The sequence below is a fragment of the Bombyx mori genome, chromosome 15, assembly GCF_030269925.1.
Source record: "Bombyx mori chromosome 15, ASM3026992v2".
Classification (NCBI taxonomy): domain Eukaryota; kingdom Metazoa; phylum Arthropoda; class Insecta; order Lepidoptera; family Bombycidae; genus Bombyx; species Bombyx mori.
Genome location: NC_085121.1, coordinates 3,174,689 through 3,189,928, shown reverse-complemented (window position 1 = coordinate 3,189,928; position 15,240 = coordinate 3,174,689). Strand labels below are relative to the sequence as shown.

Genomic DNA, 15,240 nt, shown 5'->3' with positions numbered 1-15,240 from the left:
ACATGTAGGTGAGCTCACGGGACTCAAACCTCACGTCGTTGCTAACACTAACCCTAGCAAGAGCAGCACTTCGCCGAATCTACCATCGGATTGGAAACGCGACCCACTGAGAAGATCCGACATGAAACTTAGTGGACCACTACAACAAGGTCCTTAAAAATTCAGTACATACTCGTAACAATTAAAAATCATAACAATTTTGTCCATAGCTTTAATGGTAGGTAATTGAGGTTTGTAAACAGTTACTGACAATTTATTGTTGGTAAATGCGATTATACCTATTACGTACGTAAATTTATGACGTAAATTCCTTTCTTCTAAGATGTGAAGTCTCCTCGGAGCCAACGCTTAGCGTCTCTCGTGTCGTTGCCGTAGGTTTTTCCGAATCTAAACAACGTAAGATATAACAAATGTTTTAGTTTAGCGATAAGCGGTTATCAAACTTAGCAAGATAATAATTGTTTGCCAGAATTCATAAAAAAATTATTCCTACCTATTCGCCGGTAGCCTAAGGGGCTGTGCATTTCTTCAACTGAATTTCCGAATACCCACATTGTTCGTTTACATATTATCTCGATTTCTAGAAGTAGAGCCTCCAATTAACTACACTCTACGGTAGAAATATAGGTATTAGTTACCTGAAGACGCAGCCTGGCACGTGACCTGCGTAGTTGGGCAACATACCGACGTGCTTATGGTAGATCTCAGTGGGATTTATGGATAATGGAGGATCAGGTCTGGAAAGATTAAAGAAACTATATAGAGGCGAAGTAAAATTAAATTTGGCAGGATTAATGGAAATTTTATATCAGCAGGAATAATGGAATGGAAATTTTAAATTAATCATCAATAAACCTCGGTAACAATAATATATTTTAGGTCATAGTTGTTAAGAGCAATGTTAGCCTAGATTTTATATTTTTATCATCTTTTTCTGATATATTTTTTAGTCATATTATGCTACCATGAATTTTTACTTTGTGGAAAAAAATCATAGTTTCGGATTAATATGTTGTAAATCAAAAACTTATATCTAGTATATAAGTTGGTAACCACTCACTTACCAACCAACTTATATCAAGTATATAATTTGTTGATACATACATTAGCGGTAGGCAGCGGCTTGGCTCTGCCCCTGGTATTGCTGAAGTCCATGGGCGACGGTAACCACTCACCATCAGGTGGGCCGTATGCTCGTCTGCATACAAGGGCAATAAAAAAAAAATACATATCGATATTGTCACGTTTCATCGACAAGTGAAAAAAATGTCTTCACGTCCATACTAGGTACTTTTCACATTACGCGAACAATACTTATTGCAAAATATGACTTCCAAAATATCTTAAATACAGAGAGAGAGAGAGAGAGAAAAATAAATAACGAAACAAATAAATTTGAAGCTCATCATTTATTTTTTTACTTATACATATACAATAAAATGAATTATTTGCCTTTGTATGTTTTTACAAAGTGAAGTTAGTTACAAATATCAAGCACCATAACAAAATATTAGACCTGTGTTCGTACTGTATCGTATATTGTGCCCCAAGTCGACTGAGATCATGAAGAGGCGATCTCTTTCTCCACCTTATCTCACTAGGTGGGATTGGCACAACAAATTTTTCTCTTCCATTCTCTTCTATCAGCTCATCTCAACACTAACTCCTCTCTCTCTCATATCGTCATTCACACACTTCATTCGTCTTCTTCGGTCGACCTCTTCCGCCTCTACCTTGCACTACCATTTCCATACATCTCCTAGTCACAAGCATCTTCTCTCTCCGCATCACATGTCCATACCACGCTAACCGTCCGCTCTTTAATTTGTTAATTACCGGGGCTACTTTCACACCTCCTCTGCGATAAGTCAAAGCAAATCGACCCTTTGCACATCAGACTTCATCAGAGAGGTATTAATTAGAAAGGGAGGCACGCGTAGAGTGAGAGAAAAAAAGCTTTATTGTTGCATGCAATATGTTTTGTCACGAGTCCAATTTACAGGTGCACTTATCGGCAGAATCGTGTTTGACACAGGTCTGTATTAAATTTTACGCAAGCATCTTGACCATGTACGGCCCTTCGAGATGGTAACCAATTTTAGCATAATAATTCCTCGTTCCGACTCCCGAAATAACGGCCATTTTGTCGGAACCATGCTCTTCCCGCGCGATTCTCTCGGCTTCCTCCATTAGCAACATGCCAAAGCCTTGATGCTGAAACTTGGTTGGATCTCGGGCATTCACCTAAAAAAAAAAGTATCTTACTATTATTGCATAGGTGAAACTCACATGTGAAGTGTTATTTCATTGAAATTACAATTTAAATAATAGGTTTATATTCATTTTTATTGCCTTGATCGATGGATGAGCTCACAGCCCACCTGGTGGTTAAGTGGTTACTGGAGCCCATAGACATCTACAACGTAAATGCGCCACCCAGCTTGAGATATGAGTGCTAAGGTATATATATATATATATTCTCAGTATAGTTGTTACAACGGCTGCCCCACACGAGTTCCTACCACTAGTAATTACGCAAATTATAATTTTTGCAGATTTCATTTTTATTACACGATGTTATGATTTAAAATTGACAGAAATGGGCAGTTACCCAAATACCCAAACCCTATACTATACTACATATATGCGTACAAACTGGGAATGCTAATACGGAAGCAGCCATGGATCTTTACCACCGATCATTCAAATCCAACTTTTATTGCTAACAATGCATAATTAAAATTAACTTACTGGTACAACAGAGCCATAAACATGCAACTCCCTTACAATACTGCACTGTACAAAATTCGAATTAGGTTTGGCCTTTAATTCCGGCCTGTAAGTTTGACCGGCACACTTTCTCAGCCGCAACAAGCCTACTAAGATATCTTGATTCGGGTCTTCGTAAGCTAAAAACGTCTCCCAACCACCGTTGGCTACGTAGTCTCGTCTTATAAGCTCAACCTGAAATCAAATGAAAAAACATTTTTATTTGTTGTATTTTTTTGGCTTGTAGTGTAATTTCATGTATGCGACGCAAACATTTTACAGTATTAACTTCTTCTATTTTTTATGTTGTATCAATTCAATTATCAATATTAATCAGATGAATATTTTAAAAATTTCTAAACAAATGAAGGGCCAATGATAATTTTATTACTCTGATCTACTATCAGGACTATTCAGGATACACAATTTTCAATTAAAACAATTAAATCGTGTTTTTATTTGTATAGAACTAAACAATATTTTGTAAAACTCCTAAAATATATTCCTTACCTCATACGGTCTGACTCGGTTGTGTATCTCCTGTATCCCAACCTCTCTCGTCCTCACATCTCTGCAATCAGTACCCAAGTCTGCCATTCGTGCCAAAGCTAGCTCTCTAAGATTACCATGCTCGACTCCTGACGATACCAAAGGCATGGGAATGTCTCTTTGCACTCTGTAATTTCAATGATGAAATTTAGAAAAAAAAACATTGTGTAAAAAAATCACAATTGTTTTTTTCTTCTACTTTACAAAAAAATATATTATAAAAGTGATAATTTAAAATATGTTGTAAAATAAGTATACTGTAACATAATGCTAATAATACCTTGACAATGACATTGACTTAAAACCAAATGGGTTTTTTTATTGCTTAGATGGGTGGACGAGCTCACAGTCCACCTGGTGTTAAGTAGTTACTGGAGCCCATAGACATCTACAACGTAAATGCGCCACCCACCTTGAGATATAAGGTCTAAGATCTCAGTATAGCTACAAGGCTGCCCCACCCTTCAAACCTTGTTGTTACTTGTAACTTGACCACCTATCTATATCATTAAAAATAACAATACCTGTACACCCTAGTCCATGGTGGCACTAGAGCTAATATCTTCGCAATTAGATCGACTAAAGTTGAAGGGGGATAACTCCTGTATCTCCCGGTCTTCCATAATTCATATAAACCGGTACCTCTTATTACCAGTGTTGGGTAAATTTTAAGTCCATCAGCTCGGAATGCAGGGTTCTCAAAGAACTCAATGAATTGTTCTACATCCCTTTCAAAATCAACGTTTGGTAGATCTGGCATCATGTGGGCGACAATCTGCGAGTGAATATTTATAATTACTTTTTTAGAATGAGTTTGTGTCATATTATTTTACTAGTACAAAATAATTGTTATGTATTGGGACCGTTCAGTAAGCCAAAAAGGTAACCAACAACTGAGTAAATAGCACTGCCAACTTCTTTCATGTTATATTGCAAACCAAAAATATTATCTTACTAAAATGACAAGTATTCATGTTTAGTAAATGTTTTCTGTTTACTTTGAACAGTCTGGACACATCTGTTATCATTAGTGTAGCCTTACACATGTTTCACATATTTCTTTTAGTTCAGACAGTGTTGACAAAAACATCAATAAATATTATTTGCTGATGCTCATAAGACATTGAGCAAATCAAACATGAGAGACATTTAATCTATTCGAACAAATACTGGTTTCAGTTTCATTTTGAAAATAAAACAAAAAATGACATTGTTGTTGCAATAAGTAAGATTGGAGTACCCACCCTTATCAGCTTACAACATATTCACATATCTAAATCTTATTAATATCTAGACAGATTATTCATGTTAAAATCCTATGACTGTAACCATATTAGGCATACGGCAAACCTGTTGGTGAGTGGTTACCGTAGCTCATGGATGTTGGTCATGCCAGGGGCAGACCCAAGCCACTGCTTACCGACAACGTACCTTGTAACCAGCATCTTTAGCCATACTAAAGTTCTCGCATACCGCCTTCACTGTATGTCCCCTATTTGTGTCCCGGGCTATATCTTCATAAACTGATTGTACACCAATTTCAAGCCTGAAAATAATAATTGTAAATAAAATTTTACTGATGAAATTAAATAGATGAAAAAACAATAAAATACAAAGATGGTAGCTGAAACTCAAGGTTCACTTGTTTTAAGTGATTACCATATCACAATACAATGTGCACACATTAATAGTCTAACATATTAAAGTGAAAACTTTTTTATAGTGCAATACTGTTCAGACTAGAACATATAAATCTTTCATAGCTAACATAACTTAGGTGGTGGATAAATTAGAAACCTGTGTAAACTTAATATTAATACACCATTCGACCACAAAAATAATAATTAAATAAAATAAAACAAAACAGACAGAATTTTTTTAAGATAAAACTCTAGCTTATTACTTGGGATATCAACTAAGAGAAAATCTGCCATGTAACACGTAAAATTGCTCAGTAGACTGATAGTCTGAATATTATTGTTTGGAACTTTTATATAAATACAATCTTATTTAGATTTTTTTTTCCTGCCTAAGCTGTTAGCCTTGAGAGGCTATATCAGCGTCGCCTTAACTAGTAAGTGAGCTCACAGGGCTCAAACCTGATGATGTTGCTAACACGAACCCTAAGAAGAGCCGTGCTTCGCAGAATCTACCACCGGATCGGAAACACGATCCCCTGAGAAGATCCGGCGAGAAACTCAGTGGGCTCTGTCTGAAGCTTCTTATTTTGAAAATCTCATTGGGGAGATTCATGGACCTGTCAAATATCTGATTTTCTGTGATAGCTATTCACTACACATATTTGAAAATTAAATTTATGAAATAAATTGACGTATCTTTAATGTACATTTTTTGCAAATAATCATTTCTTACAATAACACTCACCTTGTGCATCCATAATTAAGCATATCACTCATATGTCTTTGCTGACAATAATCAGGCCTTGTCTCAATTGTAATCCCAATGCATTTCGTTTTTGCTTTCTCAGAGTACTTCACAGCTTCAGCTACACAAGTTGAAGTGTGGCCTGACAGAGCATCGTGAAGATTCCTAAGGAAATACTCACAATAATAGTTTTGACTCCAAAATTTTCAATAAAATGAGGAAGTTATATTTCAGAAAGCTCAATCAATGAAAGTTCAAATTAGGATAAAATAAATTTCATTCAATAAAAGGAATCAAAGGAATTCCAAGATTAATTTCTATATTTTTGTACAATGTAAACTTTCCTTAAATTAAAATCTTTTTTCTTACCTAATAAAGTAATCTCTATAGTCTTCAGGCAAACTCATAAACGTTCCTCCCATCACAATGAACTCTACCTTGTCCACACTATGACCAAGTTGTTTCAACTGTTCCACTCTATGACGAGTCTGCAAGTAAGGATTGTAACGAGCTCGGATCGCTCTCATGGATGTGGGCTCGTATCCAGTATAACTTTGAGTTGAATATTCAAAATCCGAATCCGGACCTCCGGGACAATATACACAAATGTTCCCGGTAAAGTTTATGTGTGGGCATCTGTGAGGTTTACACATAACCGCAACAACGGCGATACCAGACGCTGTACGAATAGGTTTAGCTTTTAATTTCGGTAGCAAAATCTTTTTGGCGTCTGTTGGTACAGCAGCAATGATGTCCACTAGTCGCGGAGACGTGCCGAGACCGTATTTGGAAGATATCCGCGTTTTCATCTTGTTGAGGTTAACATCTTTGCCCTGACGATGAGCGACCAATAACTCTTGAATTATTTCCGATACTACTATTACCATCTTCTCTTCTTTTGAAAGATTCGGTAATAGTTTCTTTTTCGTCATTTTTATATTTCTTTGTGCAAAGCCACGTTACTATTTTATAAATAAAAGTTTTGGAAACACGTCTTCCGTATTTATAAAATATGGGTTTTTACAATGGACGTTGACGTCTAGTGGATGGAAGTCAGTTTGACATTTATGAGACGTCAATGCTAATTACGCAGAATACAGAAGTATACAGCGCAGAAGCGCTGCCCATACTTTTTAAGAAATTATTCTTAGATATTAGTGAATAAGTAGCAGTAGGCGACTAAACAAAATGTCACTTTAATTTCATCTTGTATTTAATAATCATGTTACTTATACTTATTTTGTACATTTAGATTTCGGTAAGCTAAGTAGATATTGAGATTTACTGTCTACTATTTGATTACAGTTATTTCAAATTTCATTATATAATAAATAAAATGATCTTACTTGACCACATTTACAGGAGCCCACTCAGTGCTCTGCCTTCTTCGGTAATTCGACGAAAAGTCGCAGAGAGCTGAATTAGTGAGCTTTTTCGACGACTCGCCGAAACGTTGAAAGCCGTACGGCACATGACCCGAAAACCCTACAGCCAACAAAAATATTAGTTTCAATATATGTACGCCTATATAGCTAGTATTACCTAGCAAAAACATATCATTTTAGGCACGTAATAGGTATGTACAAGCAAACATGTCGTGGCAAAATAGCGTCCCAAGAATTTTACATTAAAAGATAGTCGGGATCCTAACATGCGATTTAAATGTCCCGGACATTCTCTCTGATTTATCAAATCAGTAAAACTGCGTACTATAATTTTATTTTATTTTTCTTTTTATATTTATTAACATCTTTACTTATTCCGCACTACAATTATTCCCATCACCTTCTCCTTTTTTGCCCCAAAACATTCCGTGTTCCCGTCTGATGTCTATTCCAAAGCACTACGCGAAACTTGTCGCGAGGCTTTGTCGATTTGGCACTATATAGTAACATGTTAACTAGGCGTTCATATGACTAACTATGCAAATAAAAAGGCACTTCGATTACTTACGGATCGATTCTGAGGGATTAAAGCCCCATATCTGATTCCTAACGAACGATGAATGAATTTTAGCGTAGGACATTAGTTCAATACAAATTCATATCTATTTACCTACATGAAATATAACAAAAATAAAAAAATTTAATGTCAATGTGATGCCAAGCAATCACAAGTTCAAAAAAATGACATTACGTTTAATCTACACCTTTCTAAATAATGAAAAAGTTTTAATATAATTATTATTGTTTAATATACCTACTAGCTGTACTCGCCCGCTTCGCTGGGCATTTACAATGAAAATTATTATTTATTGTCATTATTATTAGGGAGTCATATAAACACTTATATAAATATCCATTCTATCCATTAAGCCTATCCTATCCTTTCCTCCTATTAAGCCTATCCATTAAGTACATGCATTTTTTACATGAATACCAAGTTTCAAGTCAATCGGATGCATGGTTCAGTAGTTATAATGGAACATCCGTAAAAACCACTGTAGATTTATATATTAATATAGATATTAGTATAGATTGTGACAGATTGTGACTTAAAAATCCCAAGTGAATTTTCTTTGTCATGTTTTTATTCAATACCTTTCTTTATGAATTTGTCTGGATCATCATTTTCCATAAAGTAAGGACTGACGGAATGCGATGCTGGAGACAGTTTCGGCTCGTCCATTGGTAGATCACGAAGTATACCCGCACATTCCGGTCGTACTACGACCAAGGGCAACTTAAACTCCGCCGTAGCAGACTGGATCGAGAAAAAGCTTTATTTTAAACGGCTCCCTTTTTACGCTTATTTTTTGTTCTGTGCAGATATTTCCTCACTCATTTTTCATTTCAATCATTCGTTTCTGCCACTCTAGTTTCGGATAAGTTCCACACACTTTTTCTTCCATCAACATTACAATTTATTTTCATCTTCAACAGAAGAAACGATCATTTTCTTCATACATCTCCTTTCATTTCGTCTTCTTAATCACATTCGTAACTTTCCGTGACTTGTGTTTCGACCTCGCCAACCATTCAACTTCACAGACGTTCTTCCAACGAATCTCTAAATTCATTCAAAAGCATCGTATTCCGCAACTTACGAATCTGTCAACCAAATCCCAGGGCTGTCCTTTTCCGGCCTGAAGACTGACGACCCTCTCCAGTTGGTTCCTAGCTGCCCTCTGGTTCAGTTGCAACCTCTGAAACTCGGAGAGTGCTTCCGTAGCTGACACGGTATATCTTTGGCCGAAGTGTGCGTTCAGACGGGGCAGAAATCCTAGGAATAAATGTCGTTTTCCTTTGCTGGACAAGCGATATATCATGCTACAATCAGTACCTACATATTTACGTTACAAAATAATACATTTACAATCATGTAAGATGCCCTGGTTCGATCATAACACTGCGATACTTTACTTCTTTCTTTCTTTTTGTAGCCCTTTAGGCAGTCGTGACGTAGACGTAGCGTGGGTAGGCACCGTAGTCGTCGGTCCCACAAGGAGGACCAAAATGGACGACCGAATTAGGTTTGCGGGGATCCGCTGGATGCAAGCAGCGCAAGCCCGATCTTTGTGGCGAGGTTTGGGGGAGGCCTATGTCCAGTAGTGGACGTCTCTGGGCTGATAGAATAAAATAGAATAGGCAGTCGGACATATGGTCCACCTGATAGTAAGTAGTTACCGTCGCGGATGGACCTCAACGATGCTAGGGGTACAGCCAAACAGCTCTTAAACGATGGGTACTCGTTTGAGGAGACAAAATTTGTTTAAAGCAGCAAACCTCCTTTGAAGAGGCAAACCTCATTTGAAAAAACTCTTTCTTGTTCATTATGTAATTGACCTTCATGTTTTACCAGCTTACTATCTTTTTTCTCTTATCTGATCCCTTATGGAAATGCTTAGACCGGAATTGTCAAATACATACAAACTTAGTTTTAAGTAACGCAACTCTATTGTTCCCTCGTCTGCATTTATATAATAGCTATTTAATTGTGGAAACTTGAAACGTTTTGGTTACGCAAAATTTTTACGTTAATATTATAATTACTCTCTGTATATTGCGACACAAAATTAATTAAAAATGAATACATCAATTACGGGTGGTAGAACGTATTTTAAGCCCGCATGAGCAAGTACCACTGTCCCTAATTGTGCCGTTAAGCAGTAACGCGTTACGGTTTGTTTAACCATTGAGACTTCGACCTCATGTCTCAAAGACGACGACATTCAGATCATCATATCTAAAGGATTCCAGCAACCTCACCACCGTTCACTGCTTCGTAGCAAAAATAGGCGAGATTGTGGTTATAATACACATCTGTACCACTTGTAAATTTCATAAATTTCATGGGTTTGATTTTTAAGTATTAAGCACACGACGTAATTCCTTCGTTGTGTAAGTAGGTATGTAGTTCGTGAGTTCTGCACGGTTTTTAGTTTGTTAAAGTAAAATTCAATTTTCTGTTAATCAGAACGTTTCGACCGGCAGAAAATGCTTTTGGCATCACATTACACTAATCCATTACGTAATTTGAATAAACAAAAATTTGGTTGCAAGAATAAAATAATGGTTTTTTTTTTCCGTGCTAGATATACGAACGAGTATTCGATAAAAGTCTGAACTGTTGTAATGATTCAATAACGAGCTTGCATGCTTGTGACGAGCGATCGGACTCCGGTAAGTTCAACGTTTTTACATACACACTATTCATTCGATTTAGATTTCGGGGCCAAAATATCAGTCCTAAATCGGTTTAGGACTGATTTTGGGCCCCGAAATCAACCGCCTAATAATACATTCCGCTCCTAGCAGGCATCTCAATTCGTCAGAAATGAATGAAATGTCGAAAATCTTCAAAACTTTACATTATTTTTAAGTAACAGATTTGCACCTTTTCCTCGCAACGGTACTTACTATAATATATTTTAAATGCCTTCTAAAAGTTTGACGTAGCTTCGTTTCGGTCCAAGGACTAGGTTGAAAGGAAACTGTGGAATACCACGGACCGGTCCGGCTTATGACTCAATTACCCAAAGCAATGATTCACCAAGATCCAGTTACATGTAAATAGATACGTATAATTGCAAAAATTCTCGTTTCATCTTCAAAAATGTTCTATTGTATTCCCTCTTTGTTTTGAAGATAGTAAGTAAGTAAAATCTGATAAACTTTTCGAGAAATCTAAAAAATATCAGACTCAAAAATTTTAATTTCGCTTTTGTTATTTGCATTTCCTAATGTTGTTTAATATAAAATCAGCGAACGTGTGAGATCTGCGCTCTCTCTCATTCTCCACGTTACAATGCAAGTAAACAAATATAAAAAACACTAAAACTCCATATATTTTTATGCTTGAAAGTAAAATGAATTTCGCGTTAACTTTGAATACATAGTTAATTTCCTTTCGGCTCGAAAACGCCATCTTTCTTCACTCTGTACGCCAAACAACGCGGTCGTTTTAAATTTCCATTCGTTATTCTTAGTAATTCTTACTTCATAAATGCAACTATCAGTATTGCAGTGACTCAAACGCGTCAACTAAACTAAAAACGAAGGCTAACTTGTGGTGATCAGTCTCTAGAAATGGCAGATATATCCTTAAATAGACGTTTTTATATCTTAAAAAGGTGTGACCAGAAGCGGTTTATTTGTGATATACAGACGAACAGAAATGGCGAAATACGAAGAGTGAAATCTCTTGATGTTTGGCTATTGTAAAAACGTCACCTACCTTCGTATCCTGGTATCATGGGATGCTTGTAAACGGGATCGCCATTACGGAAACGTGCGTTCACGATGTCTATCTCGTTCTGTGCTGGACGGTAGATCTAAAACAAAAGTCTGAGATGGAGAAACTCTTTTTACAATGGCAACGCTGAAAAAAATTTTTTTCCTACCTAAGCTGGTGGCCTTGAGAGGCCATTTCAGCGCGTAACCCTAACAAATAAGTGAGCTCACGGGGCTCAAACCCTACGATTACAACCCACCCTGTTATCAACAGCTTTTCGTAAAATAATACACGCATGCGGATCTATTTAAAGTTTTTCAGTACCTACCAAACATAATATAAAATGATATTTTTTTTTCTTTTTATTGCCCTTGTAGGCAGACGAGCATACGGCCCACCTGAAGGTGAGTGGTTACCGTCACCCATGGACTTCAGCAATGCTAGGGGCAGAGCCAAGCCGCTGCCCACCGCTTAATACTCTCCACATGATATATATTAACTTATTTATGAATGCTTTGAAAAACGTTCTTCCTCTGCATTTCTCTTAGATAGTTACTATTCTTTTTTCCCTACCTATTCGCTGGTAACCTAAGGGGCTATTCCAGCTACGTTCGGACGGGTAGGTGAGCTCACAGGTTCAACCTTACGGAATTATGTAACACTAGTCTGAGCAAGAGCAATGCCTCGCAGAATTCACCACCGGATCGGAATCGCGACCCACTGAGAAGATCCGGGGAGAAACTCAGTACGCTAAAAAAACTATGCTACAATTATACTTTTTACACAGAGAGAAACATAATATAGATTAAGTAAATTCGATATAAAAACCGACGTGTAGCAACATTGGCAACTTACACGATAATGTGTTGAATTTTCTTTATAAAAATATTTTCTTAATTGACTAGGTACCTCAGAAATCGATGTAAAAAAAACACGAAACGACTACCTAACAACCGTACTATTATTATATTATACTATAGTACTATATTTATTATTAATCATTTAATGAATTTAAATTTTACAAAAGAAACACGTTCGTTACGGAATCACGTTCGAAAATTACAAATTATATTACATCAGAAGTAAAGTATTTGTCACGATAATCGCCTTATCGTTACCGCCGCTGACTACTCCCCGAATTCTGATCACGCAGGAGCCAGTCACCGTCGACGCCTTAGACACGTCCTTACGGATCCATCAGATCCAATAACCCTTGCATTAGACATCTTTAGCTCTAGGAGTAAGGTAACCGTACTCGTCGAACTCGGCAAAGAGTTCGACGTGCAACCTAACCTAAACATCAGCCCGCTGAATTTCTCGCCGGATCTTCTCAGCGGGTCGCGATTCCGATCCGGTAGTAGATTCATTCGCGAAACAGCTACCTACTCTTGAGTCATTAGGTCTCCTTTAGATGAGCTCGGGTAGCTCTTAGCAAATTTCACCCCTCCTGACTGAGCCTTTACTCGGACACCTGTCCTGGTAAAACTGGAAAGGCCTCCGGGCCACTAGTATCTTCTCATACATAAAAAAAAAGTATTAATTTCTTATGTGGAAACCAATGCATGTTTTACTTCTTTTTTTGAGACAAAGGTATTGTTTTTGAAACGCGAAGGCTTTGACCAGAGCGGGTGAGCGAATTCGAAGGCTCACCCGGGAGAGGAGAGGTCTCCTAATAACTCCCTGAGCGCCTCTGAGAGAAGCCTAGTAGGTCGAGCGGCTGCTTCGTGAATGAATGAATGAACCAAAAGATCCGGTGAGAAACATAGAGAGCTATGTGTTGAGTGTCACATCGATACTCTGTGACCTCTAGCATAACACCACCCTTTATCTTCCGGTATGTTTCGTAAAATATTACTAAGGGATTGTGATAGGGTGTAACCATCGCCTTCCCTATTTCTGCCGCGACGTAGTCATGTGTTACGGCTTAAAGACTTGAATCAGCCATTTTATAATACAATAGAGAGCTCAAACTAATGTTTTAAGTTATTCTCTCATGTTCTCAAGGCCTGTAGTATACTTGTAAGAGAAAAATGGGACCGGTCACTGTATATATATTTGCGATGTTCGTATTAAGAAAATCGTTTTCCGATTCGAGTTAATGCTTAGAGGACATGACGACCTACCTGCTGTCAGGCAGTGATCGGAGTCCATAGATCCTACGATGTGAATACCGCTAATTAAACCTTAATCCGACAAGAATAGGGTCAAAGTCTTAATGACTAATTAATAAACGCAACTCTTGTTTACTGGTGGTAGGACCTCTTGTGAGTCCGCCCGGGTAGGCACCACCGCCCTGCCGTGAAGCAGTAATGCGTTTCGGTTTGAAGGGTGGGGCAGCCGTTGTAACTATACTGAGACCTTAGAACTTATATCTCAGGGTGGGTGGCGCATTTTACGTTGTAGATGTCTATGGGCTCCAGTAACCGCTTAACACCAGGTGGGCTGTGAGCTCGTCCACCCATCTAAGCAATAAAAAAAATCGCAATCCATGAAAGCTATATATATTCACCTGGAAGTCATCGGCCGTTCTATCGGATAGCACCAGCCTCTCTGAATGCTGCACGCTCGGATCGAGAAGGATCTTGTGTGTTGTCGAGCCATACGTATCGCCGATCCGATACTTGTACTCGGGACAATGACCCGTGTACCTGTTAATACATATTCCGTAAATAACACATTCATACATAATTAATATTAGCAAAATTATAGAAAAGCGTTTCGGTTTGAAGGGTGGGGCAGCCGTTGTACTGTAAAAACGAAGCCTTAGAAATCATGTTCCAGGGTGGGTGGCGACATTTAAGCAGCGGAAATAGACAACACGGTGGTACCTACCCGTGCAGGCTCATAAGACGCCGTACCACCAGCAAATAAAAAATGTAACGGTATCATGATCATCAGCCCGAATCATTTAACCCTTGCAACCAGTTGGCTCAAGTCGTCTCCGACGCTCCAAGTCACACTGACTTCCTTTCAAAAATATCAATGATATTTTCAATCACAAACAAATATTTCGCTGCACTGGCTACAATGAAACAAAACAAACAAAAACCTCTTTGTTGTACCTATCACGATGATAACTTTGCATATGGCCAGTTATTTACGTAATAAGACATAAAAGGTTTCACAAAAGCCCTTTCAGTTCGTGTCGCGACAGTGGACAGCCGGTGAAATATTATTTGTGAATTTTCGTTGTTCAACTATTGTGAAATTAAAGCTGTGCAATAACTCCATTCGTATTGTAAGCATCTTGGACAGTATGATTTATTTAAAAAAAATAAAAATCTTTAGTTGAGTGAACGTTTACTTGTCAAGTCTTACTGTAGCCCTTAGACATCAGAACGTGAATGGCGTCATCTATGTTGAGACAAGAGGTGGAACTCAATAAATAGTACTGGTTAACATAATAATATAACGACTAACTCGCCCTTCAAATCAAAGCTGCTGCTTCGCGATAGAAAATTTTCACATCTTCAATTGACTGAAATTACTTTTGCTTCTGTAAAATGTAGATGTACTAACCCAGGAATATAATGCGGTTGGGCGATACTGACTAAATCCAGAGCCATTGTAAATTTCAAAAAAAAATATTTTTGGCCGAATAGTTATGTAATTAAAACATAATTTGGAATTTAAAAAATCAAAAATATCGATTATTTATTTTCTTGCAAACGTTGTTTAAGACATTGCAGTTTTGACAATGATCATGGCAATGTGTCAGATACTGAATATAAACAAAATCTATTTTCAAAATAAACAAAAATCAATCTTAACTTTATTTACTTTAGAACATAATTTTCGTCATTTATTTGACGTATTTTATGCCTTCGAATTGTATCAAAAAGTATGACTAGTACTTAGTTGATT

At 37.3% G+C, this 15,240-nt stretch overlaps 2 protein-coding genes across 2 annotated transcripts; both read right to left on the bottom strand.

Moving 5' to 3' along the window:
- Nucleotides 1-1,390: 1,390 nt before the first annotated feature.
- On the bottom strand, nt 1,391-7,819 carry LOC101743124 (elongator complex protein 3). Its single transcript, XM_004928587.4, has 8 exons — nt 7,657-7,819; nt 6,073-7,188; nt 5,704-5,868; nt 4,750-4,864; nt 3,843-4,093; nt 3,280-3,445; nt 2,752-2,964; nt 1,391-2,244 (listed from the first exon to the last, which is right to left on the bottom strand). Exons 2-8 carry the CDS (start codon nt 6,633-6,635, stop codon nt 2,050-2,052), a joined length of 1,668 nt encoding a protein of 555 aa, XP_004928644.1. The 5' UTR covers nt 6,636-7,188; nt 7,657-7,819; the 3' UTR covers nt 1,391-2,049.
- Nucleotides 7,820-8,264: 445 nt separating this feature from the next.
- LOC101743269 (CIMIP2 protein GA14893) lies at nt 8,265-15,089 on the bottom strand. Its single transcript, XM_062672423.1, has 5 exons — nt 14,896-15,089; nt 13,886-14,024; nt 11,380-11,476; nt 8,750-8,848; nt 8,265-8,406 (listed from the first exon to the last, which is right to left on the bottom strand). The coding sequence occupies exons 1-4, from the start codon at nt 14,940-14,942 to the stop codon at nt 8,820-8,822; spliced, it is 312 nt and encodes a 103-aa protein (XP_062528407.1). The 5' UTR covers nt 14,943-15,089; the 3' UTR covers nt 8,265-8,406; nt 8,750-8,819.
- Nucleotides 15,090-15,240: the final 151 nt, after the last annotated feature.

Coding starts and splice junctions, on each gene's coding strand:
- LOC101743269 (XM_062672423.1), bottom strand. CDS start 14,942: ATGGCTCTGGATTTAGTCAGTATCGCCCAACCGCATTATATTCCTGG. Junction 14,025..14,895: donor CAACCGCATTATATTCCTGG/GTTAGTACATCT, acceptor ATGTATTAACAG/GTACACGGGTCATTGTCCCG. Junction 11,477..13,885: donor GAACGGCCGATGACTTCCAG/GTGAATATATAT, acceptor CTTTTGTTTTAG/ATCTACCGTCCAGCACAGAA.
- LOC101743124 (XM_004928587.4), bottom strand. CDS start 6,635: ATGACGAAAAAGAAACTATTACCGAATCTTTCAAAAGAAGAGAAGATG. Junction 5,869..6,072: donor TATAGAGATTACTTTATTAG/GTAAGAAAAAAG, acceptor GTATTTCCTTAG/GAATCTTCACGATGCTCTGT. Junction 3,446..3,842: donor CCATGGACTAGGGTGTACAG/GTATTGTTATTT, acceptor TTGAAATTACAG/AGTGCAAAGAGACATTCCCA.